The sequence below is a fragment of the Leucoraja erinacea genome, chromosome 18 (genome assembly GCF_028641065.1).
Source record: "Leucoraja erinacea ecotype New England chromosome 18, Leri_hhj_1, whole genome shotgun sequence".
Taxonomy (NCBI): domain Eukaryota; kingdom Metazoa; phylum Chordata; class Chondrichthyes; order Rajiformes; family Rajidae; genus Leucoraja; species Leucoraja erinaceus.
In genome coordinates, this window is record NC_073394.1 from 12,069,519 (window position 1) to 12,097,321 (window position 27,803).

At 44.9% G+C, this 27,803-nt stretch overlaps 1 protein-coding gene across 7 annotated transcripts in view; it reads right to left on the reverse strand.

Moving 5' to 3' along the window:
* Positions 1-27,803, reverse strand: part of tead1b (TEA domain family member 1b) — a 175,511-nt gene that overhangs the window by 89,842 nt on the left and 57,866 nt on the right. For 6 of the 7 annotated variants that reach the window (XM_055649323.1, XM_055649322.1, XM_055649326.1 and 3 more), the window contains exon 3: positions 7,954-8,208. The exons of the other annotated variant lie outside the window; for it this stretch is intronic. In XM_055649323.1, the coding sequence (XP_055505298.1) occupies positions 7,954-8,101 (148 nt within the window). In that variant the 5' untranslated portion in view covers positions 8,102-8,208. The remainder of the gene's footprint in view (positions 1-7,953; positions 8,209-27,803) is intronic. 7 annotated transcript variants of the gene reach the window in all.

The window sequence follows — 27,803 nt, forward strand, 5'->3', positions numbered from 1 at the left end:
ACGCAATTCTAATGCAGAAAATGCAGGAGTCTGTGCTTACACAGCGGGATCCCACCAACTACAATGTAACTAACTGTATGTTTCTTGCGATACCGGTGTTGAGATTGGTTCTGTATTTCAAGCTGTGGGATGCACTGGCATGCCACTCTGAAACACCTTGGGCAACTCACACGACATATGGATAGGAAGGGCTTTAGAGTGATGAGGGCCAAATGCAGGGAAATGGGACTGGCCCAGCATACCAACTAAGTCGGCATGGACAAGGTGGATGAAGGCCCTGTTTCCATGCTGTGACTCCATGGCATGTAAGAGTCAACAGCATGGTTGTTGGTCTGAAGTTATCTGTAGGACTGGATGGGGATAAGGACAGCATGATCCCTCGATTGAAGGATGAGTGAGCCAGTTGCGTTTTATTTTTAAAAGGGCAATTTTCTTAACGGTGCAGGAACTGACATGAACAATGACCGTTTCTCCTCCAGGTGATTGTAACAAGGCCATAAGCGATAGGAGCAAAATTAGGCCATTCGGCCCATCAAGTCTACTCCGCCATTCAATCATGGCTGATCTACCCCTCCATCACTAACCCTATTCTCCTGACTTGGCCCCAGAATTGTGCCTCTCCATCTGAACTACTCCTCCCTTCCCCAGCCAACTCAGTGTAAACCTTCCCCAACACCATGCTCCCCAGAAAGTATGTTGGTCCCACTCTGGTTAAGGTGTAACCCACCCCACCTGCCCCTGAAATAGTCCCAATGACCCAAAAACCTAAAGCCCATCTTCCTGCAATATCTCGTCAGTCATCTATTCATCTAACCCATCTTTCTATGCCTACACTCGGTAACTCGTGGAACCGAAAGCAATCTAGAGACAACAACTTTTGAGGTCCAGCTCTTTAAATGGCTGTGTAGCTCCTCACACATGAATTGGAGGACCTCATCCCTTCCCTTATCTATGTTATTGGTACCTCCATGTACAGCATCCTCTGGCTGTTCACACTCCCCTGTCAGAACATCCCAGACATCCGGGAGGGCAACACCCCAACCTGGTGTCTTCTATATTTCCACAGAAATGCCCATTGCTCTCCAGTTATTCACGGCCAACTATAGCTCTGCATTGTTTCCTGGGGTATTTTCTGCAGCAGTTTCAATGAAGACTTACTAATATTTGATTCATTTCTCTGTCATGACCCCAATATAACTTCTCCTGTCTCATTCTTTAAAGTCACACATTAACTTTTGCTAGTATTCTGGTAGATGTAGGAACTTTGAATCTGTTCATTGTGTTAACTAATTTACATTTGTAATTTACACAGATTAACCTCTACTGTGCCGAGGCCAGACGTATGCACGCGTGTATTCACACAAGTGAGTGAACAGGCGGAACAGGCAGAATCGGGTGTGAACGTTTGAGAGCATTTTGTGCATCCAGGATAACACAAGGATGTGTAGGTGGAAGGCAAGTTGGGGTTGACTTGATTGAGAGTCTACGCACTTCTAATTTTAATGAAAGGGGAAAGTGATTCTTTGAGTTTAGTTTAGTGTAGAGACACAGTGCGGAAGCAGGCCCTTCGGCCCACCGAGTCCGCACTAACCAACGATCCCCACACATTAACACTATCGTACACACACGAAGGACAGGTGTACAATTTTATCAAGCCTAATTAACCTACAAACCTGTACGTCTTTGTGGAGTGTAGGAGAATACCCATGCAGGTCATGGGGAGAACATACAAACTCTGCACAGACAACACCCATAATCAGGATTGAACCGGGGTCTCTGGTGGTGAAAGGCAGTAGCTCTACCGCTGCACCACCATGCCACCTTGCACATTTACCTGCTGACGAATGCCATTGGAGAAGAGGCGCAGATTTAACAGCCTGCTCCAAACCACTTGCTTAACAGATGGGTGGAAATATTTACGCAGTGCGAAAATGTTGGACAGTCTACCAACTACTAAACAAAAAAGGTTACCGTTTTTTCCAAAGTAACCACTGCTACAAAAACTGGCTTGAAAGGAAATGAACGAAACTGGCAGGTGAAAATTGACGGACTTAACACTCCGATCTACAGCACACGTCCACACAATATGATACAAAACAGCACACGCTTTGATCCGGGCAATGTACAGTGTCAACACACTCAGGAGCTCACCCTGCATGGTTAGGGCGAGGCAGGGTCTATGCGTCTCATCCACTCTGTGATCCCGGAATTTGCAACGTTACTTATTCCGCCCGACTACGTTTTATTTCCAATTAATTCTTTAAAGTTATACTAGAAAATTACAACTTCTTTCCTCTGGCAGAGTCCACGAGACCATCTTGGCTGAGACAACCAGGAAGTAGAATCAGTTTGCATGGAGACAAGGAGACGGTGAGGCCAAAATACACAGGTGTGAGTCATTTGCAGAACCATAGCGGCAGGAACACTGAATGGAGGGGGGAGCATCAGAATACGAAACAAGAGTACCTTGTAACAAAAGTGATGCAATAAGGAACTTGTGAAGGAAAGGATGAATGAATGTGGTCAATGGTTTAAAGTAACTTGGAGATACAGCACAGAAACAGGTTCTTCTGCTCATTGAGTCCTTGCTGACCAGTCATCTCCCAACACCAGCACTGTCCTACACACCAAGTTCAATAGTCTAGGAGCAGAATTAGGCCATTCGGCCCATCAAGTCTACTCTGCCATTTAATTATGGCTAATCTATCTTTCCCTCTCAATCCCATTCTCCTGCCTTCTCCCCATTATCTATTACATCCTTACTAATCAAGAATATGTCTATCTCCGCCTTAAACATTTCCTTTGGGACAATATCCACTAGGGACAATTTACAATTTTACCAAAGCTAATTAGCCTACAAACTGGGGAAAACACACACGGTCGCGGGGAGAACGTACAGACTCCGCACAGACAGCATCTGTAATCAGGATCGAACCCGGGTCTCTGGCCCTGGTAAGGCAGCGATTCTACCACTGCGCCACCATGCCGTCCTAATGGTGTTTGGATGACAAATACAAGGAATATTTTTCCTACACAATATTACACGGACATCAACTAAGGAACAGTCCAATATTGATATTGTATTGTGAAGGGTTAATTGGTATTTTCACAACAATGTCACATGTCATACAAACCTTTCATTCCATCTCAGTCAGAGCCTGAGCTATGCAGCACGGAGCAGGCCCTTCAGCCCACCTTGCCCATGTCGACCAAGTTGGCATTCGGGGTTGGTCATATTTCCCTGCATTTGGCCCATAACCCTCTAAACTGCTGTCCACCTCAGTGCAAGTTCTAAATCCATACTTGGCGACCGTGGATGACACTGATGCACACTTCCAGCAACCCAAGTTCAATCCTGGCATACAATGTATAAGGAGTTTGCACATTCACCCCGTGATACCACACCCCGAATGTGTGGGCCAGTAGATTACTTGGTCAATCGCTCCTTGCATAGGAAGGTGGTGGAATCAGGAATTAATATCTAATTTAATCAACTATGGACACAGCGATCGTGCAAAATGAAGGCAGATCGAAAGATGCTGGTGTGGAGCCAAAACCCTACCATGGTTCATTTAGCCAGACTGGCCAATTAGTGCCCTATAATCATGTCCAGGTAACTACCTACTTGATTAGTAACTTTACAGATGAACAATTATTTTAGTCTTTGCCTTCGTGACTTCCAATGCATGAATTATCTCTTGCGTACATGCAAGACTTCTAGTCATACAGATGGAGAGCCTGGCTTCAGATGAAACAATCATTCGCTACATTATGCTATTGAAAGAGAACAGATGACCTGCAATAGTCAAAAGCATTCATGGTAGCATATTTTGTTGAACCAAATCCTTAGCTTTCTCTGTGCATTTTCACCGAGGAGTTCAATATATAAATTCTAACACGTTGCCTTCAAAGTGTCACGAAAACTTCTGGGATGTGGATAATTCCCATTTCTTGGATAAAACATTTTATTGCAAAATAAACACAAACCACATTGTGTCCAAAATCCTTTTGCTATTTCCCCTCCCCAGTAAGCGTTTAACTTATTTAAACGACATTTTAACTTTTTAAAAATACATTTAAACAAATACAGGAATAGGAAAGGTCTGTGGGGATATGGGTCAAACAAAGGGGGTGGGATTAATGGATATGTGAGATTAGTGTATATGTGGCACCTTAGTCTGAGTTGGCAAGTTGGGCCAAAGGGCCTGATTCCATACGAGAGTTCCTCTACAAGACTACTTTGTAATTTAAAGACATCATAAGAACTATAAATAGTGGGCTACAAGAAAAAGCAAATCAAACTTACAATGTCTCCCAAGATCCTTGGGAATAATATAGAAACTAAATCAGTACAGCACAGGAACAGGCCATTCGCCCCGCATGATCCATGCTGAACACGGTGCCAAGAAAAACGAATCTCATTAATTAAACTGTATATAATCCATATCCTTCCATTCCTTTCACAAGTCTCTTAAACATCTCTAGCATGTCTGCCTCCACCACTACACCTTGCAGCATGTTCCAGACACCCACCATTCTGTGCAAAAAAAAAAAAACTTGTTCCGAATATCCTCAAGGATATTGAATATCCTCAATAACTTGCCTCTCTCGCTATATGCTGTGCCCTCTAATCCTTGACATTACCACCCTGGGGAAAAACTCTTCCTGTTTAGCCTATCTAATGTTATATAGATTGAGTCATCCAGCACGTAAGCAGGGCATTCGGCCCATCTTGTCCACAGCGAACAAGATGCCCCATCTTTATTGGTCCAGTTTCCCTGCTTTGGCCCATATCCCTCTAAACCTTTCCTATCCATGTACCTGTCTAAATGTCTGTTCTAATATCTGTTTCCACTACCTCCTCTGGCAGCTCTTTTCATCTACCCAGCACCCTCTGAATGAAAACATTGGCTCGCAGTTTCATATTAAACCTTGTCCCTCTCACCTTAAACATATGTCCTCTTGTTTTTAATTCCCCAACCCTGGGTAAAGAACCCTGGGAATACTTCTGTTAGGTCTCCCCACAACCTCCAGCAATCCAGAGAAAACAATCCAGGTTTATCCAGCCTCTCCTTATAGCAAATACCCTCTCATCCAGGTAGCATTTTGATACACAATTCTGCTCCCTCTCGAAACCCACCACATGCCTCTTTTAACGGGGTGAACTGAACCGGGCACAATGCTCCAAATACAGCCTGACCAAAGTCCGAAAAGCTGTGTCGTGACTTGCTGACTCTTATATTCAATACCCTGACCGATGAAGGCAAGTACACGACTCCATCTACTTGTGTTAGAAATACATGAATAGTGCGTGAAAAGGACTTAAGAATAGAGTGGAATTAAGAACATTTTGACAGTAATTAATAAAAGCACCTAATTTCAATGCAACAGATAGAACCAAACCAGGAAATAGAGAAGATCTTGACTTTCTTTAATTGACTGAATTCTAAACTAACGAGTGCCAATCTAGTTTCAGTTTGTAGGATGAAGCCACTGCACAGAGAAACATTCAGGACCCCACAATGCAAGACAGCGTTTATTCCTTTCGCGTCTATCACTTCCTTTCCAGAAACTCTCAAAAATGTATTACAGCCACTAAACATGTTTGAAACTTAGTCATCGCTGTGATGTTCAACAATGCAACCGCCAATTAGAATAAAACAAGCTCCCAAAGACAGCAGCGTGGTAATGAAATGGTACTGGTATTGGCCCATTGTCCTTCCGAGCAGCGAGATGCAGTGAAAAGCTTTTGTTTGTGTGCTATCCAGTCAAATCATACTATACCAGACTGCAATCAAACCATATTCAACTGCAACAGAAGATGACACACAAAATGCTGGAGCAACTCAGCGGGTTAGTCTGAAGGATTTCGACCCAAATTCCTTTTCTCCAGAGATGCTGCCAGAACCGCTGAGTTACTCCAGCACTTTGTGTGTCTATCTTTGGTGTAAACTAGCATCTGCAGTTCGTTCCTACACCTTCAATTGCAACAGATTGATTAAAATTGAAAGAAAACAAGTCCTTCGGCCCATTTACAACACGCTGAGTATTGATCACCATTTCACAATGGTTCTAGGTTAACCCACTTTCTCGTCCACTCTCCACACACTAGGACCAATTTACAGTAGCCAATTAATTTACAAACCTACACATCTTTTGGATGCTGCCAGAGGTGGTGGAGGTAGATACGATAGGAACATTTAAACTTTCGGATAGGCACATGGATATACAGCGTATAAAGGAACATGGGTCGTGTGTAAGCAGAGTTGAGTACTTTAACTTGGCATCATTTTCAGCACAGACATTGTGGGCCGAAGGGCCTGTTCCTGGGTCGTACTGTTCGATGTTGCACGTACATGCTGCACCCGTACTCGTTGACCACAATCAGTGTGAAGAATTGAAGCCGGTTCAACATACGACAAGACACAGCCATTGGGCCCAATCAGCCTGAGGCAGCTCTGCTTAGCCCCTCTCACTCCGCACAAAGCCCTGTAATGTAGTCTCTCCTTTTCTGATATTTATCCTCCCGGAGAGCGCGGTGCAGCCGTGGACCCGGCACGGTGTCGGTAAAGACGAGCCCGGCGGCCAAAGTGACCGGCGAGAACAAGGGACAAGGACGAGCATGGAGGGACTCGGCAGGGGAGGGGAGGTGAGGAGGGGGGGGGGTGGTGAGGAGGGACTCAGCTGGAGAGAGGGGCGAGAAGGAAGAGGGACCATAGTTCAGGACTATGTTGAATACTTTTTGTAACTTTATCAGCACAAACTCTTTGCATACTTGTATATTGTTTGCAAAATAAAGAATTTAATTGTACCAAGTACACATGGCTATAAAGTATCAATCTATCAAACCGCGTCTCTTTAAGATCCAGTTCATTGTTTCGTCCACCATATTGTTTCTTGGTGTCTATGGCGGATCATAATACTAGAAGCTGCTTAGGCTGTTACAGGGTTTGATCACCTACTTTAATTAGATTTTTTTCCCCAATCTTACCAATCGTTTTGTAAAATGAAGAATACAAAAAAAAATTGAAAAACGTGCGTTTAATATATGTTTTTTTAGGAGTACCATCACAGTAATAGCTCTGTTAGGATGTAGTGAATCTTGTCCAAACTGAGAATTCTGGACCATAACAACTTGCTTTGAAGAAGAAAATGTCTCTTCTGTCCCCACTAAGTATTGTGTGAAATATCCTCTTGTTGCTGACACCCCCTGCCACAGGAAACACTTGGTCCCACTTACCCTGACGTCTGAAACACAGGCCTGTAAATGATCAGTCCAACACAGTGCGTCTAAAATCTGCCCTTCCTTTAAAAGGGATTCGTGTGACAGAATTAATCTCCAAGACAGAATGCCAATCCTAGGTTAAAGATGTTATGACCTAAATTCTAAACCTTTCTTGTAATTAGCGTCAGGGTATCTAGCCCAGCCACTCGGCAGCAAACAACTCCTCTCCCCCCTCCCCCCCCCCCCCCCCCCCCCCCCCCCCCCCCCCCCCCCCCCCCCCCCCCCCCCCCCCCCCCCCCCACCACCACCACCACCCCCCACCTGGCCTTGTATCCACACACCAGCTGCAAGACTTGCTTTGTGAGCACAATACTTGGTTTTTTTTTTAATGCAATTCCCTCAGAATGACAGCTGCAGGGCAGAAAACTGCCACCACTCGTGATTGCAAAACATCGCATGTGAAAGGAAAGTCTTCCCCTTGTTTCCATTACTTCATTCGAAAACTATGCAGATAGGCATCTGGTTTTAGGGGTTATGGGGGGGGGGGGGGGGCTGTGGAGAAAAGGAGGCGAGGATGAAAGAAACGAGGGAGGCACGGAGACAGGAGCTCAGCTGGCAGCTGCCTTGGTACCATCTGCTCCCAGTGACGTCTCGCTCTCTCTCTCTCTCTCGCTCTCTCCCTTTCTCTCTCTCTCTCCTTCTCTGCTGCTGCTCTCTCGGTGACTCACCGTACATTTTGCCTTCGTCCGACAGGATGATCTTCCTTCTCCCGCAGGGCGGGTAGATGGCCAGTGCCTCCTGGAAGCTCTGCTCGATGTCCGGGCTCCACACCCCTTCAGCGTCATTGTCCATCGGCTTGTCCGCCGAGTCGGTCATCCTGTCCAGGTCCTCGGCAGGGCTCTCGCTGCCGCTCCAGTTGTTGGAATCTATGGCGATACCGGATTTCCCCAAGCCCTAGGCCTGGAGCCCACCAAGGAGAAAATCTGGGGAGAAACCAAAAGACCCATACGTTTAATACCTGCATTTAGCTCTTCAATGCACATGTGCATAGATACACCAAGCATTTGAGAGAGTGCAGATGCTGGAATCCTGAGCAAAAACAAAGCGCTGGAGGAACTCAGCGAGTCAGGCAGGGTATGTGGAGGGAAATGGGCAGACATTGTTTCAGGTTGGGGCCCTTCTTCAAACTCCTGTATGTGGCCCATGTCCATCTAAACATTTCCTATCCTTATACCTGTTCAAATGTTCTGAAAATTGTAATTGTACCTACTGCTATAGCTTCCTCTGGTAGCCCATTCTAGATACGGACTACCCTTTGAGTACAAAAGTTGCCCGAGGCCCCTGTTAAATCTCTCTCCTTTCACCTTAAGCCAATGCCCTCTAGTTTTAGAATCCTCTAACCTGGAAAAAAGACACTCTATCCGTGCTCCTCATGATCCCGAGCACTGCAATAAGGTCGCCCCTCAGCCTCCTTTGCTCCAAAGAGGGAGGAAATAAGGCTATCCAACCCCTCCCTCTAGTTGGGTGACCAGAACTGCACACAGTACTCCATGTGGTCTCACCAACAACTTGTACAACTCATCTTGATGTCCCAACTATTGCACTCAATGTCCTTCCCAATGCAGGTAAGCATGCCAAGCAACTTCTTCACCAGCTGTTCTTCAGCCCCCACTTTTAGGGAATGATGCACCAGATCTTTCTTCCACAACAGTCTCCTGGGCTTGACCACTTACTGGGTGTTCCCACTGCAGACTCACGATACACTGAGGTAAAACGCACGGGCCACTACGTTCTTACAACGAGTTAAAATGTTTCAATTCTTAACCACAAGAGTAAATATGACTCGTGGAAAACTTTAAACATGTTTGATTTTTTTTCAAGAGTTGACAGGTTTCACCGGTACCTGCCATTAGCGCCACGAGTCTCTAAGTTGCGTCCACGAGTTCCGATGTTACAGCTACGTTAATCGTACGTTATTACCACGAGGTTGAACTCGGGGTACCTCTTGTGTCAACTCGCATCGTGAGACAGGGGTTTAAGTCCTTCCCCGGTTTGAAATAACAAAGTGCATCATCTAAGGCAATTCTTCTCCAAGGAGGTATCAAACTCATCCCAAGGGTCAACCTGGTAAATCCACACTATAGGCCCTCCAAGTGAGTTACTTGGTACAGAGACTTTAATGGATACGATAATTTAATACATCTCATTAAAATTACAGCAAAATATCTTTACTCTTGCATTCCAGATCCCTTGCATTGAAAGCTAACTTAGTTTAGAAGACTATGATTTAGAAGAATGTGGGGGGACCTCGATGAAACATACAGAAAGGCTTGAATAGAGTGAATGTGGAGAGGATGTTTCCACTAGTGAGAGAGCCTAGGACTAGAGGTCACAGCCTCAGAATTAAAGGGCGCTCTTTTCGGAAGGAGGTGAAGAGAAATCTATGTAGTCAGAGGGTGGTGAATCTGTGGAATTCTTTCCCACAGAAGGCTGTGGAGGCCGTCAGTGGATATTTTTAAGGCATAGATAGATTCATGATTAGTTCAGGTGTCAGAAGTTATGGGGAGAAGGCAGGAGAATGGGTTGGTGTTAGAGATAGATCAACCATGGACTTGATGGGCTGAATGGCCCAACTCTACTCCTACCACTTGTGACCTTATACCATTCATCTCACCAAGAGGTTTACGCATCTAAGGCAACAGTCTGGAAGAACCAGGAATGCCAACCTCTAATGCACATCATCTGAGGAAGGGACATTGACCCAAACCATTGACTGGTTTCTTTCCACAGGTGCTGCTTGACTGCCTGAGTTCTTCCAGCATTTCTGTTTTTGTTCCACTACGTTCCAATACTAAATAAACTTAAAATTGAGATGGAGACCAACCTAGGCACAGTGCTACTAATTGGGTCAGACGAACCATAGAATTTTTACAGAAGAGGAGGCCATTCAGCCCATCTTTTCCATTATACTGAAATAATGCAACTTGCTAGCCATCATTACAAGGCTCCGTAGGTCATGGCACACAAAGCAGTCACCCAGGTTAGAGCCATACACACATAAACAATGGAAGCAGGCCGTTGTGACCAACACATGCTGATGCTAACCAAGATGTCCCATCCAAGCATGGGCATCCATTTCCCTATGCCTAGCCCATGTTCTTCTAAACCTTTCCTATCCATGGAGTGTCCAAATGTCTTTTAAATGTTGTTGATGTACTAGTCCCTCGCACTCCCAACCATTTACACTCCACGTTTCCTTGGCAAAGCATCCAACCATAATCAAAAACCTTTCCCACCCCGGTCATTCCTTCCCCCCCAGTTAATACTAGGATAGTGTTAATGTGCGGGGATCGCGGGTCAGCATTGACTCGGTGGGCCGAAGGGCCTGTTTCCATGCCGTATCTCAAAACTGAAATAAAATTCTATTCTGCACTCTGTATCTTTCTCTTTGCTCTACTTATTGTACTCGAGTTTAGCTTGATTGTACTCATGTATTATGGTTTGATTGGATGGCACAGGAATAAGCTTTCCAGTGGACCTCAGTAATCCTAAACCACTTCTACATGCCTTTGCGTTGAGCGAGCCGCATATCTTTAGGCCACTTTATTCTAGGGTTGCCAACTGACTCGTATTAGCCGGGACATCCCATATATTGGGCTAAATTGTTTCGTCCCATACGGGACCGCACTTGTCCTGTATTTGACTGCTACTACTCGGGTCGAGGGGACTGTCGGGTCGGAGCGCCGCGTCCAGCCCCGTCTCACCCGTCCCGATGTAGTGCAGCCCATGGAGTGCAGCAGCAGCGCCTCGCCCGCGGCCCCGTCGGTCGGCAGCCCGGCCAGCTGTCCGACCTTCGGACCTTCGCTTACCGCCGACACCACCACCCCTCCTTCTTCTGGTCGATCATCGGTTCATGAGTTGTATGGGATGCCAAAACTCCACAGCTGGCCTGCCGGCTGGGCTTTGTGTGCAGTCCAGCACCCGGGTCAACTCATCATTCACCCAGCCACGACCAAGTCGGGAAACGAATTGCCGCCGGGAATTTGTCCCTCATTTTGACCTTTGGTCCCTTATTTGGGAGTGAGAGAGTTGGCAACCCTACTTTATTCCTCTACCTTGCGTCTCGACGTCAAGGCCACAAAGAGGATGATTCAGTGCACAGGGGCTGAGGGGCTTCAGCACAAGAGGTGACGGCTCCAGGAACTCACTGGTTCACATAGGTCAGCGAGAGTGCAGAATTACTCTAACACACCCACGCTTTCCTCAAAGTATTGCAACAATTTCCTTTCCAAGTATTTATCTTAATCATCCACTTGCTCAGTAAACCACAGAATGTGACATCATGGACGGAAGGAAGCCCTTTGTCCATCTTGCTCAGAGCAGTCTTGTGAAGATCAATACAGCCAGCCCCACTCCCTCCACCCTCTCCACACAGCTCTGGAAATTACGTCCCTCGAGACAATCTGCCTGGAGGTCATGCTGCGTCTTTATAGGACTTTGGTTAGACTGATTTATAAGTATTATGTCCAGTTCTGGTCGCCCCATTACAGGAAGGACGTGGTGGTTTTGGAAAGGGTACAGAGGAGGTTTGCCAGAATGCTGCCTGGAACAGAGGTATTAACTATAATGAGTAGTTGCACGCACTTGGATTGTTTTAATTGGAACTTTGGAGATTGCGGGAAGACTTGTTGCCAGTGTATAAAATTATACGTAGATAGAAGCAAAGATGGAATAGACAATCTGAACCTTCATTCCAGGGTGGAAATGTCAAATACAGTTTGAGGGCAAGAGTGGCAATTTCTAAAGATCTGTGGGGTAAGTTTAAAAAAACCCAGAGATTGGTGGGTGGCTAGAGATGGTGGTGGAGGTAGATACAGAGTGGTATTTATGAGGCTTTTAGAGTGGCATATGGATGTGCAAGGCAAGAAGGGATATGGACCGTGAGCAGGCAGAATTTAGTTTAAATTGGCATCATGCTCGGGAGACACTGTCGACTGAAGGGGCCTAGTTTTGGAGCTGCCCATGTTCGGCCCATATCCCTCTAGATTCAAGATAAACCTTTCCTTTCTATATACCTGTCCAAATATCTTTTCAATGATGTTACTGAACCTGCCTTGACCACCTCCTCTGGCAGCTTGTTCCATTTACCCAACACCCTCTGTGTGAACAGGCAGTCCCTTAGGTTCCTACAAAATGTTTCCACTCCACGTTAAACCAATGTCTTCTAGTTCTTAATTCCCCTACCCTGAAAAAAAGACTGCACTCTCCCTATCTATTCCCATTCTGATTTTATTATACACCTCCATAACATCACTCCTCAGTCTCCGATGCTTCAAGGAATAGTTGTATCCTGCCCTCCATCTCCCTGAAGCTCGGGCCCTAGAGTCCTGGCAACATCCTTATAAATCTTCTCTGCGCCCTTTCCAGCTTAACATCCTTCCTGTAGCAGGGTGATCAAAACTGAACACAATGTACTCCAACTGCAGCCTCATCAACATCTTGTACAACTGGAACATAACATCCCAACTTCTAGACTCAATTCCCCGACTGATAGTCATTGAGTGATACAGTGTGGAAACAGGCCCTTCGGCCCAGCTTGCCCATACGTGTCTCAGCTCCACTAGTCCCACCTCGCTGCACTTGGTCCATATATCTCCAAACTTGTCCTTTCCATGTACCTATCAAACTGTTTCTTAAACGTTGGGATAGTTCCAGCCTCAACTACCTCCTCTGGTATATGGATAGGAAAGGTTCCATACATCCACCACCCTTTGTGTGAAAAAGTTCCCTCTCAGAGTCCTATTAAATCCTTTCCCCTTCACCTTGAACCTATGTCCTCTGGTCCTAGATTCCCCTACTCGGGGCAAGAGATTTTGTGCATCTACCCAATCTATTCCTCTCATGATTTTATACACCTCAATAAGATCACCCCTGCACTCCAAGCAATAGAGACCCAGCCTACTCAACCTCTCCCTATAGCTCAGACCCTCTAGTCCTGAAGGCCAATGTGCTTCTTCACCATCCGAGCTCCTTGAAGTCTATAAATATCCCCGTCACATTTCAATATTCCTCCAAGTCCCCTGTTATTTGTAAACGGTTTCCTCTGTACCCTCGCATTAAATGTATATTAGGCAACGTTGTTTCTGGCACTGTGACCTAGAGAATCCCACAGCATATTTCCCTCGGCCTAACAAACAAACAATCTCTCACTACAATTTGTTATCGGGGCAACACAGTTGTGCAGAGATAGAACTACTGCCTTACAGCGCCAGAGGCCCGGGAGAGATCCCGAATGTTGCCTATATGGAATTTGTACGTTCTCCGTGACCGCGTGGGTTTTCTCCGGGTGCTCCGCTTTCCTCACACACTCCAAAGACGTACAGGTTTGTAGGTTAATTGGTTTGGTTTAGTTTTGTTTAGTTTAAAGATGCAGAGCGGAAACAGGTCCTCTGGCCCACCGAGTCCACACCGACCAGCGATCCCCACACATTAACACCATCCTACACACTAGGGACAATTTACATTTATACCAAGCTAATTAACCTACAAACCTGTACGTCTTTGGAATGTGGGAGGAAACCGAAGATCTCGGAGAAAACCCACGCGGTCACGGAGAGAACGTACAAATTCCGTACTGACAGCATCCGTACTCAGAATCGAACCCGGGTCTCTGGTGCTGTCAGCACTGGTAGGCGCGGACCCGGTGGGCAGAAGGACCTGTTTCCGCGCTGTATTTCTAAAATCCAAAGTCTGCGAATCATCCACCCATGCTGCTGCACTTTTATTCCATGGCCCTGCCCTCCATCTTAATGACATCTTTACCACGCAGCATGTCATCAAATGTCTTTCGGAGGTTCATGTAATTAACCACGTCCCTCATCAATTCCCTCTGCTACTTCATCATGTCCATCAAATTAGATGGACACAATATGTCTTTAACAAATCCATGCTGGCTTCCTTTAATCAATCCACACATATACACATGACTGATAATTCAGATTAGTTTATTGTCACGTACACCGGGGTGCAATGAAGTTCCTAGTTTGCATGAAGCTTACACAGTAACCAATACATGATAATGGTCGATATGACAATAAATGCAAAACAACAGATTTAATAGGAACCCAAGGGGTAACTCTTGTGGTGGGTGTATGGAACGAGCTGCCGGAGGAGATAATTGAGGCAGGTACTAGTGCAGCGTTTAAGAAACATTTGGACAGGTACATGGATGGGATAGGTTTAGAGCATGGAACCTTATGGATGGGCATGTTGGTCATTGCGGGCAAATTGGGCTGAAGGGCCCATTTCCATGCTGTGTGACTGCAACCCTGGGATTAAAGCCACAGCACCGCACTAGGTGACTTCCAAGTATCCAAAGAGACTGGGGTTTAAATACTGCTATCATTTTCCAAATTGAAAATGCTTCAATGCCTCGACTTACTGAGAAGATCCAGAAGATTTGGTACGTCAACAAATATTCTACCAAACCTCTAGAGCAGCGTTTCTCAACCCAGAACGCTAGGGTTCCGTGAGAGGTCGCTTGGGGTTCCGAGAGGAATTGTGATAAACTAGACCAAGCACGGACCCGTTGGGTTCCCCTCCCCCAACTCAATATGGAGTCCAGCACTGTGTCTTTTTTTTCTTGTAAGCAGTTCTTTGTGTTTAGTTTAGGGATACAGCATGGAAACAGGCCCTTCGGCCCACCAAGTCCGCGCCAACAAGTAATCACCCCGCACATTAACACTATCCTACACACTAGGGACAATTTGCAACTTTTACCGAAGCCAATTAACCGACAAACCTGTATGTCATTGGAGTATGGAAGGAAACCAGAGTACGCGGAGAAAAGCCACACAATTACACAGAGAGCGTACAAACTCCATACAGACAGCACCCGCAGTCAGGATCGAACCCAGGTCTCAGGCTCTGCAAGGCAGCAACTCTACCATTGTGCCGCGACGGAGACTGATAAACACTGCTCAGTCCATTGCAGCCTCTGTCCTCCCCACCGTCGAGCGGGTTCCATACAAGATGCTGCATCAAAAGGCAGCTCATATCATTGAAGACTCACACCACCCTGGCCACACTCTCGTTAAGCCACTACCAGCCGGAAGATGGTATGGGAGCCTGAGCACTGTGACCAAGTTTAAGGACAGTTTTCGTGCCCGAATCCATCGGGCTCTTGGAAAACTGCACAACACTAACCTCAGCAACTATGATCACCAGTGGATTGTGTCTTTCGTTGCACTATGGACTAGTTTTGCTCTATTTGGTTACCTGGTATTGCAGTGATAATTCTTTTGTATGATTATTATCTGTGCGTTATTGCATTTATGGTGCTGCTAAGCTGCAGAAAGAAAGAATGTAATTTTTCCATATGAGATGAAGTACTCTAGACTCTTGTAATATTACACGTTGTTCACAGAGAATCATTCCAAGTTCCTTCGCAACGTTCATCCCAGTCTCCCTCACCATCTTCGTAGATCATAGATCGCAGGCAATAGCTTGTGAAAGAACCTGAGGAAAGACATTCTTGCCATAGAGGGAGTACAGAGAAGGTTCACCAGACTGATTCCTAGGATGGCAGGACTTTCATATGAAGAAAGACTGGATAGACTCGGCTTGTACACGCTAGAATTTAGAAGATTGAGGGGGGATCTTATAGAAACTTACAAAATTCTTAAGGGGTTGGACAGGCTAGATGCAGGAAGATTGTTCCCGATGTTAGGGAAGTCCAGAACAAGGGGTCATAGTTTAAGGATAAGGGGGAAGTCTTTTAGGACCGAGATGAGAAAAACATTTTTCACACAGAGAGTGGTGAATCTCTGGAATTCTCTGCCACAGAAGGTAGTTGAGGCCAATTCATTGGCTATATTTAAGAGGGAGTTAGATGTTGCCCTTATGGCTAAAGGGATCAGGGGGTATGGAGAGAAGGCAGATACAGGATACTGTTGGATGATCAGCCATGATCATATTGAATGGCGGTGCAGGTTTGAAGGGCCGAATGGCCTACTCCTGCACCTATTTTCTATGTTTCTATGTTTCTAACTTGGACCATGTGTCTAAACCCAAAGTGACTTGGGGGGAGGGGGGGGGGGGGGGGGGGGGGGGGGGGGGGGGGGAGAGGGATGGGAGGGAGGGGGGACAGTCAGCCAGGGGAAAGCTTGCACCAAAAGTCAGTAGAAAGCATGCAAATGAGCAGCCTCCACTGAATTCCTCCCTCTTTTCTAGGTGTCTTAAATGCTGACAATGCAGTTCTGACTCAAACCCTCCTCCCCATCCCAGCTCTTACCCTGGTAGCTCGCAACTTGCATAGCAAGCAGCTCAAAGCAACAACAATAACGTTCAGCCCAAGGCCATGTGAAATGTAAAAACAGTCGCTCGGAACTGAACCATGCTAATAAGAAAAAAAATATCAGCAATAAAACGCTCCCTTTTGGTTTCTTGCTCAAAGAGTACAGTCTTCTCTCACAACTTGAACAGAAAATGTATTGTCCTCCATTTGGAAAGAACACAATTAATTACCAGAGGGAAGGGAGGAGAGAGAGAGAGGGAGAAAGAGAGAGAGAGAGAGAGAGGGAGAGAGAGAAAGAGAGAGAGAGAAAAAAAAAGAATAATCAAAACTCCAGAGGGCCAAACAACTACCGCATTGTGCTGGAACTAATTCAAGGTCTATTATTAGAGAGAGAATAAACTTCAACAAGATAAAATTCTGACCTAAAAGGCAAAAATGTGTTTATTCACTTTGACTCTGAGCATTATCAGGAGTTCGGCTGGAGATGAGAAGTCGTCTAGATATAGAGCAAACAATTCAAGTCAAAGCTGTAACAAACTCTCCACTGTTCCGAAAATTCCTCTCCCAATATCATTCCACCTTTTTCTTACGAAAATTCTTTTTTAATCTGTTTATACTGCCCTCACAGTCATCTTTAATGCATGCATTTGGAATAATAGGTTTAAAATAAAATCCAAACTTAACAGAAGTTTATTTGTAGATAATAGTTAAGGTTCACCAATACTCCTCTCTCCTTCAAATCTGAAGCTGGTTCATTCAACCTTCCCCCCGTAACAAATTCAAATCGAGACCAACATCAGGGTTTGGGTGAAATGTTCATCGTCGGAAGTGTCTACCTTGACCTCATCTGCTCTCTCTCTCTCTCTCTCTCTCTCTCGGTCATAGATTTTGTCCAAAAATGTCAAAGTGCTGGAGTAACTCTGGGGAACATGGACGGTGACATTCCAGGTTGCCACCTTTCTCCAGATTGTGGTGGGGTGGAGGCAAGAAAACAGAAAGAGAGGAGGGCCAGGACAAAGCATGACAAGTGATAGGTGGATACGAGGGGGAGGGGGAGAGGTTGATAGGCAGGTGGTTGGACAAAGGCCAGAGTCGGAAAGACAAAATGTGTGAGATAAGGATAGAAGAGGTGCTGGATTGTGAAGCCAGAGAGGAAGGAATATAGGTGGAAGGGGGGGAATGGGTGCGTCCAGGTGGGGCACAGGGCACTGGGAATGGGGGGGGGCAGGGAATGTTGAAAGAAGAAAGGGTAGTTTACAGGTGAGTTACTGAATGTGGACAATTCAATGATCAACCCTTCATTCCTTATCGTCCCCCCGTTCCCCAAAACTAGCTGAATACACACTCTGATACAGCAACAAGAATAATGTAATTTCTCAATTTAATTTGCTCCAAGCCGTTGCATTCTGTAACTAAAGTCCTTGAGAAATAAACTTACTTGGGACTAAAACCATGCTTCCTCTGAAATCACTTCTTCCCCTCAAGCATTTTCAACACTACATTGCCATTTTTGAAACAAAATGCCTGCAATTCAAGTGAATACTTTACATGGGTACCCGATATAAACGGGAACAATTAAATGATGACCTGCTGCAGTTTTTAAACCATATTATTGTTTATTGTCATGTGCACTGAGGTACAGTGAAAAGCTTTTGTTGCCAGCTAGCCAGTCAGCGGAAAGACAACACACGAGAAACAATCGAGCCGTCCACAGTGTACAGATACATGATGAAGGGAAATTAGATGCAACAAAAGGGACATTGGATATAACAAAAAATAAATGCAAAATAAATTAACAGTCATTCTAAGGAAATTAGACCATGATAGTGCAAAAACCAAAGTACATACAATAATTTAATTTGTTTGTACTCCACATGCAATTAGGCAGAGCACAGATAAGTTATGGAGACACAAACAACTGCTGATGCTGGAATCCCGAGGAATACAAGAAAATGTTGGAGGAACTTAACAGGTCGGGCAGCATCTGGGGAGGGAATGGACAGGCAACATTTCGGGTTGGGGCCTTCCTTCACATAAATTACACACATTCTGAGCTATCAAGATCCTAGCCAATGCCATACAGCCCAGTAATTGGCCCTTCCATCCAACTGGTCCATGCCGACCAAGGTGCCTTATCTACCCATGTTTGACCCAGTTCTGACCTCCTGCTCATCAAAACTACCTCAACAGCACCTTCCAAATCCATGACTGCTATTACCAGGAGAATGGCAATAGGCACAGAGGAACAACACAAGGTTCCCCCAAGTCGTACACTATCCGTACTTGGATTAACATTGGCATTTCTTCATGATTGCTGGGTCTAAATCCTAGAACCCTATAACAATGTACTAAGGGAGCACCTTCACCAGGACGACTGCAGCAATCCAAGAAGATAGCTCACCACCACCTTCTCAAGGAAAATTTGAAATGGAAAGAAGGCGGGGAAGGATAAGCGTAGAGAGGAAGGGGAAGAGCAGATTGACTGGGGTGGTGGGAGAAATGTGTGCACATCTCATCTGGGTGGGGGTGTGGGGGGGGGGGGGGGGGGGGGGGGGGGGGAGGGGGTGGTAGGGGAAAGAGACCTCCTGGTCTTGTTGATCAAAACACACCCGCCTGCGATCAAGATTCAAACCATGAGGCTGAGAAAAGACAAGCAAGTTTTCCTCACACCACGGCAGTTGATCGTTGCTGCCCACATCAACACAAGAGAATCGCACTTGAAAAAATAAAATGTATCACATTTCTCAGAATGGTAATTTGATTCAAGCACATGCACTGGCATCTGTGCACCTTTACACAAGGAGAACAATCAGTGTGTTATACCCAGCCAGACAATAAATCTGGAGCTCACCAGTGACGCCACTGGTCACCATTTCACCATACCGCAAGCAGGAGAGATTCCAATCAGCAAATCTAACACTTCAGCGGTGTAAAATAACACTTCATATTTCAGTATTGACCTATAAATCCTGCAGGAATAGCTCGCGTCTCTTAACATGCAATCACATTCATTGCAGAAGAAAAGGAGGAAACGGTTTCAACTCAAATGACAATCTATTCAGACACAAGGAAGTGCGGATTCTGGAATCTTGGGCAAAACACAAAATACTGGAGGAACTCAATGGGTCAGGCAGCAACAGTGGAGGGAATGGATGGGCGATGTTTCAGGTCGGTGCCCTTCGTCAGAGTGGGGGAGAGAAAGCTGGAAAAGTGAGGTGGGAGTGGGACAAAGCCAGGCAAGTGATAGGTGGATATGAGTGAGGGGGGATAATTAGCAGTGACAATCTATTCACACTTTATAGCCCCATATTATTAATTATGTGCACACTGCGAGGCCAGCTCAAACTCGGCTGAAAAAAAGTTTTTTTGTTTAGCAGCACCTTACTGAGAATGGACAGCATTGTAACAGCACACAATCTCCATGTTGATCTACCAATTTGCACACAACAAGCTTGGTATTGATATTAGCATTGGTTTATCATTGTCATGTAGACCAACAGACAGTGTGGAAGAAATTTTAAGAGCTATCCAGGCAAACCGTATCTAAAAGTTTTGAAATAGCAAAGATGATTAGACCCAGTAAACATTCGCACGTGGGAGCATCCAAAACCAGAGGTATTATTGTAAGATGCTCATTTGGGGGCGGCACGGTGGCGCAGCGGTAGAGTTGCTGCCTTACAGTGCCAGAGACTTCTTAAGGGGTTGGACAGGCTAGATGCAGGAAGATTGTTCCCGATGTTGGGGAAGTCCAGAACAAGGGGTCACAGTTAAGGATAAGGGGGAAGTCTTTTAGGACCGAGATGAGAAAAACATTTTTCACACAGAGAGTGGTGAATCTCTGGAATTCTGTGCCACAGAAGGTAGTTGAGGCCAGTTCATTGGCTATATTTAAGAGGGAGTTAGATGTGGCCCTTGTGGATCAGGGAGTATGGAGAGAAGGCAGGTACAGGATACTGAGTTGGATGATCAGCCATGATCATATTGAATGGCTGTGCTGGCACAAAGGGCCGAATGGCCTACTCCTGCACCTATTTTCTATGTTTCTATGAGACCCAGGTTCAATCCTGACTGTAGGCGCTGACTGTACAGACTTTGTACGTGCTCCTCGTGACGTGCATGGGTTTTTTTCTGGGATCTCTGGTTTCCTCCCACACTCCAAAGATGTACAGGTATGTAGGTTAGTTGGCTTGGTAGAATTGTAAATTGTCCTTAGCGTGTGTAGGATAGCTTTAGCGTGTGGGGATCGCTGGTTGGCACAGAGTCGATAGGCTGAAAGGTCTGTTTCCGCGCTGTATCTCTAAACTAAATAGAAAATCCAATAACAGTCTCTGTTAATGCAGCAAAATGTCCCAAGGCACGCAGGATTATGGCATTGAACATCTATTTATTTTAGTACCTAATATTAGGGCAGACGATCGAAAGCTTGATTAAAGGAGGACCCTGGGGGTCATCAAACAGAGGGATTTAGGGGAGGGAATTCTGGAGTTTTTCATACCTTGTTAGCTGAAAACCACCAATGGTGGAACAATTACATTTGACATGATCAAAAGACCATCATTTGTGACAGGTCTTGGGATGGGAGAAATTTACTGAGAGAATTAGGAAGGACGGATTCAAAGACATATCTAGCTTTTTTTGTGTCTGCCTTTGGTGTATCTCTCCCTACACATTTTGTCCCTGTGCAGGAGATCCTCCCCACATTTTGTCTACTCCACTGCAAAATCTCCTCATGGGATGCCTACTTTGAAGAACTTCTCCACCTCTCTCTGACGAGAGTTCCGCAACACACTCTTTTGCTGGACCCCCTCTGTGTCGTCAATATCTCTCGTTCCCCTTTTCCCCCGACTCTCAGTCTGAAGAAGAGTCTCGACCCAAAACATCACCTATTCCTTTTCTCCAGAGCTCCATGTTACTCCAGCTCTTTGTGTCGGTCTTCGGTCTCAAAGGCATGTTGATTTTGTTTTTCTCTTCTATATATAAGGGGCAGCCAATGACAAGTACTAGACAGATGTGGGGATGCTCATAATGTCTCTTTGCAAGATGCAATTGATTTATAGGGGAACCGAGCCATATTGCCATTCAAAAGACAGTGAGTCCTGTGGAAAATATTAGACTTATCTTGGCAAAAAAAACAGATCAATTTTTCAAGACATGGATACCCTTCACCAAATTCTTACAAGGATAGTATGGCTCAACATAACCTTGGATTTAAATCCAACTATGGGTTGGGTGAGGTGGGTGGGTTGGGGGGGAGGGGGGGCGAGAGGCAGGTATATCTCCACTCTTGTTTTCTCCTCCCCTCTCTGACATCTTTATCCACTCGTTGGCCACAATACATTGGTAGTCTAGCGGTCCTATCTTTGCACATCTCACTTTTTCCTCTCCTGTCCTTTCTCTTTTCTTATCCCTTATTATAAAAAGTTAAAATTGAAGCTGTACATTAACTGTATAATGTTATATGTCGATTGCTTTATTCATGTACAATTGCTTCTAATAAAAATAATTTTAACACAAAAATGTTTTAAAAAAAGGTAGTGAGTCCCAAATCCCTTGTGTGGCAGCCAAGCAGAGCTGTAAAACACAACACGTCTCCAACTGGGAAGTTCATGCTGGTTAGGAACTAGTAATGCAAGCAAGACTACGATGAAAGTCTTTGATCCAGAGCATACCTCTGGCTGTGTCAAGAGAGATGTTTACTGGGCTACTAACCTTCTATCAGCTGGTGCACAGGTTGAAGGCTTTAACAATAAGTGGCTGCAGCAGTTTCAATACACCAACCAAATCTTCTATGCACCCATTTGAAATTTCAGTTCAGTCACCAAAACATTCAAAATTAGCAACAACAAGTTAAATAGCGGGGGCTGCGTTGCCTTGCTGCTGTCTTGTGAATCTGAAAATGAATACAAACGGCTACCCCTTATTCTCCATTTGTCTTTACACTCGGTTATAGTCAGTGGTGTACAGCACGGAAACATTCCCTTCGGACCAACTCTTTCCTGCTGGCCAAGATGCCCCATCTAAGTGAATACAATTTACCCATGTTTGGCCCATCTCCCTCTAAACCTTTCCTGTCTGTGTATCTGTCCAAATGTCTTTTAAATGCTGTTATTACACCTGCTTCAACTACTTCCTCTGGCAGCACGTTCCATATACCTACCACCCGTGTATAATGTTAGTACCTCCACCAATATAAAACACTTTGGCCAACGAGAGTTGTTTTTTAAATGTGCTATATAAATAAAAATGACTTGACTTGACTTGACTTGACCCTCTGTGTAAACCGGTAGCCATTCAGGTTCCTATTAAATCTTTCTCCTCTCACCTTAAGCTTATGTCCTCTAGTTCTTCACTCTCCTAACCTGGGGAAAAGATCACATTCACTCTGTCATCTCCCCTCATGATTTTATACATCTCCATAAGATCACACATCAGCCTCCCGCATCCAAGGAAGAAAGTTATTTAGATTACCCATTCCAACATTACTCACCTATGTTCATTGAATTACTACAGAGAGAACACCAGAGACAATAACCTGCAGGTGCTGGAGTCTGGAGCAAAACAAGAAAGTAATGGAAAACTCAGCCGGTCAGGCGGCATCTGTGGAGGGGATATAGACAGATGACATTTTGGATCGTTACGCTTCTCGAGACTGAAAAATGTTCTGTTCATTCCTCTCAAGGGGTCTATTACTGACAGGTATTGCTCAGTGGCAGACTCACTCAAGGTACAAAACTTGTGCGTTCAAGTCTCACAGCAGATGTTTGAGTACAAAATCATGGCCAAGCCTCCGGCTGCACATCTTGTGAACCCAACTATTTAAACCAACTCTGCTGCACATTCACCTCACCCTGGACCAATGCTGGCTTTCATCGGTATAAATGTCAGGAAGTCATGAAAGCAGCTTCATAAAACTTCACTTAGGCTGTATTTGGAGTATTGTCTGCAGTTCGATATGATACAATAGAACTTTATTTATCCCAGGGGGGAAATTGATCTGCCAACAGTCATAAAAACACAAAATAAATGAAACATGAAATCAAAGTGATGAGTGGAAAAGCTCAGGGGATGTGCAAATATTGGGAGGGGGGGGGGGGGGGGGGGTGAGGGAGGGGGGTCAGTCTCAGTCTACCCCATGACAGAAGGGGGTGCAGCTGTAAAGTTTGATAACCACAGGGAAGAAGGATCTCCTGTGGATTCTGTCCTGCATCTTGGACAGTTCTAGTCGCCCCTTTACAGGAAGGATGAGGAGGCTTTGGAGAGGGTATGGAAGAGGTTTACAAGAATGCTGCCTAGATTAGTGGGCATTACAAACTAAACCAAAGGTTGGACAAACTTGACTTGTTTTCTCTGGAATGCCAGAGGCTGTGGGGAGACCCGACAGAAGCATATAAAATTGAGACACATAGATAGGGTAGACAGGAGGAACTTTCTATCAGGGTGGAAATTTCAAAAGAGTAGAGGGCACAACTTTAAGGTGAGAGGAGCAAAGTTTGAAAAGAGATGCTTAAAATGTGTTAACATTTTTTAAAGCATTTTTAAGGTGCAAGTCTTTTTTTTTACACCGAGAGTTGAGAGTACCTGGCACTCTTTGCCGGGGTGGAGGTGAAAGCAGATATGAGAGTGGATTTTAAGAGGCTTTTGGATAGGTACATGGATATGTGGGAGGAGGGATACAGATCACGTGCAGGCAGAGGAGATGATGTTCGGCAGAGACATTGTGGGCCAAAGGGCCTGTTTCTAGGCTGAACTCCTCTGCGTTCATTGTATTTTTTTTGGCCTGCCTCCCACCCCCAATTCTATTTACAAAGACAGGCTGAGAACACTGCTGCTATTTTGGATCTAATGCCTTACATATGGAGATCACAACAAACTACTTCCAGCACAGAGCTAACGAACAAGACAGTTAAGGAACAAATAAATTTGCCTCCAAAAGTTTTCAAGACAAGCCAATTCACAGCTGGCCCACTCCTTGAAACTTCTATTGAACTACCACTGGTTTACTTCTCAGACTCGGGGAAGTTATAATAAGCAGCTGATACTTGTAAACCCAGTCCATCTGGTTCGCCACATGTGGCCGATTTCAGTTTAGTGCTTTGAATAAATAGATTACTGGGGACAGGGGCTGGGCAGAGACTAGCAAAAGTAAATATCATTGAAGCTTGTAAAACATCATAAAATCTTTTTCTTTTAATGTTCTCTCTCTCGCTGCAGATTGTGTACAGACTGGAGGCTGGAAATATTATTGCAAAGTTTGCTACATTTAACCAATGTCTGGGAAATCACACAAAAGGGGAAAAGTTGGGAAGCAAACTGGAAAATTCAGAATTGCTGAAGCGGTCCATTCAAACGCAAGATGCTTGAATTTAGGGGAGCACAACACAAAAATAAGGGACATTAGCCAAAACTTTATAAGATTCAAATCAAGTGAAAATAATTTTTAATTGTCAAATATAAAGGCAAAGGAACGATGAAATTCTTACCTTGTTGCATCTTAACAGTGCTGTAAACACAATCCAGAATATTTTTTTAAATGATAATATTAGGTAAACCATAATGGTGCAAAACTAAAATCCACAGTGAACCAGACACGGCCCATAAAAGATTACAGTCATAGAAGACAACGGGTTAAGGTAGTGTTATATAGCCATACTTGGGGACCACAATTTAGAAAGGGAGTAATGAAAAATGACCCAGCCCATCCAACCTTACTAAGCCCTCAACCCCACGTTACATCTCGGTGAATCTCTTCAACACTTATTCCAATTAATGGTCAAGGGTTTATTTATTGTCACATGTACCAGGTACGGTGAAATACATTTTTTGCACACAGCTGACCAAGACTATAGCTATACATCAGCACAATGACCCCAGTTAGTAGTGTGCGCAGAGCAGCCCACCCAGTCCATATGCAAGATACCCCATTCTTATCAGAAATGCACATAGTACTCCAAGTGTGATCTCACCAATGGCCTGCACAGCTGCCAACTTTTGTACTCATTGCGATTCCCAAAGGCAAGCACGCCAAATGCCTTCCTGACTGACCACACTGACCACCTGACTCTCTACAATCAGCGTGCATTTGCACACCCAAGATCACTGTTCTGCAACACGTGACAGGGTTCCAGCATTTACTGTGCAAGACCTACCCTGGCTTGACATAACAAAGTGCAACACTTCACAAGTGCTCAGAAAACGGTGCCAAAGTTAGTCAGTGGAACTATTCACTGTAGTTAGTGTGTCAGGAATATTACTTAGCACCAAGAAACAAAATGGGGAAAAATGAGCCGAATTGATATTTTAGCCACCAGAAAAGCATCTGAGCAGCAACATGACCAGAGAAAACCTCAACAGCTTTAAGAAAGATTTTGAAACAAAATATTGAGATAAATTCATGGAAACAATTGCCAGTCTAAAATGCCTGGAAATAAGAGCTTTTCACAAATTTCATTACACGTGGCAATCAAAGCCAAACTCCAACCAAAATAGGGGAAGCTATTTAGAAATAATGAACAAGGGGAGATAAACTGATATTTAATGCAGCTGTTTTCTTGGGCTCTGGACTTCCGAGGCATCCTCCCAAGTATTATCACCACTGTAATGTACATACTTCTGTTTGAAGTAGTTGAGAACACAGAGACTCAATGACCTGAGAATGATACAGCACTGAAACAGGGACTTTGTCCGTGCCGACCAAGATGTCCCATCTAAGCTAGCACCATCCTCCCGCATTTGGCCCATATCCCTCACAATCTTTACCACTTATGTACCGGCCCAAATGTCTTTAAAAATGTTGTTATTGCACCTGCCTCAACCACTTCAGGTGCAAGATGACATCTTGGACATTGTGCTGCATCACCCTCGACTAAATACTCAGGTCTCCAGAGCGGGACTGACTCAGAGGCAGGATAGTACCATCTGAGGCACGTTTCAGTTCCCGAAATTAAGGGGAATTGAAGGGAAGAATACATACACTGAATAAGATAGACTTTCCACTCACACACATCTGAAGTTACAGAACTTTGGTTGACAGGTTAAACATTCTGATGTTGAGTTCGCTATTGTGCTTTTCTGCAGTTTTCCAGCACTATCAGTGTAGAACTTACCACCATTTGGTGCGATTCATCTTCAGACTGATTTCAAAGCCCATTCTTTCTGAACCTATAAAAATCCTTCTTTACAAAAGAAAACTAAATTGCAATTAATTTAAAGTCACATCAGCTCAATTACAGAGGAGGTACAAACAACTAATTATATCTAACATGGTTGCATGAGTTCCTGAACTTTCCACAAGGCTAGCGACCAAGTGGTAAATGGGTAAAGTCTCAACAACCCTTGACCAGCAAGGCTGGTGACCAAATGGCCTCTATTCATACACAAATCTCGACCATTCAGAGTAATTGTACTCTGGTGCATGCCTTTGAAATCAACAGATTTTGCCTCGGACATAATGATAATGATCCAACATGGCACCCACGCCATTCAGTGTGCTGGTCACAGAAATACGTCTGCAATTACGCATTACTACACTATACATCATCTAGGAACAAGCTCCAGGTGCTATACTTTAAGGTGTTCACTGCTCTGCTAATCTTACTAGAGCCAGCTGCCAAAAAAAAGAGTACAGAGTATTAATTCAATGTTATCAATCTGGCCTCCATTTCCCCCTAACAGAAATAAGAGTTTAAATTAATGGACAAGATTATCCTGGTGTCAAAGAACACTCAATCAAAACCATAATTATAGACCAACATCAAATAACAACTGACATTAAACACCTAGAATAATTCCAAGACTGGCCTGTATTGCCTCCAGTGCCTTCAAGGTCAGCTGCCGGAGGCACCCCCCCCTCCCGGGATACAAGGGCGGTGGGGCGAGGAGAGGGATATCAGGTCACGGGCGGGCCTGCAGCAGCCTGGGGTTACCTGGCTCAGGGACGCTCCAGTACTTCCAGCATGTGGACCAGACTTTAGACTTTTTGTTTTTCTTTCTAAACATCGGCAAGATTGTGGCGACTGTGCATTTGTGGGTTGTGCAAAAGAATTTCACTGTGCTGCGCGTATGTGACAAATAAAGAACCAATGAAACCATGTTCTACTTGGCCACATCAAAGTGCCGAGCTCGCAACTTTCCCCCCAGCCCTTCCACGATCTAAAAGAATGTCGGAAGCATGATGGGATATTCTCTCCGATTGCTGGATGACTGCAGTTCCAAAAAACACCTTCCAAGACGGAGAAGGAGAAACTTGCTTGACGGTTATCACATTTACCTCCCTACAACGGCTGC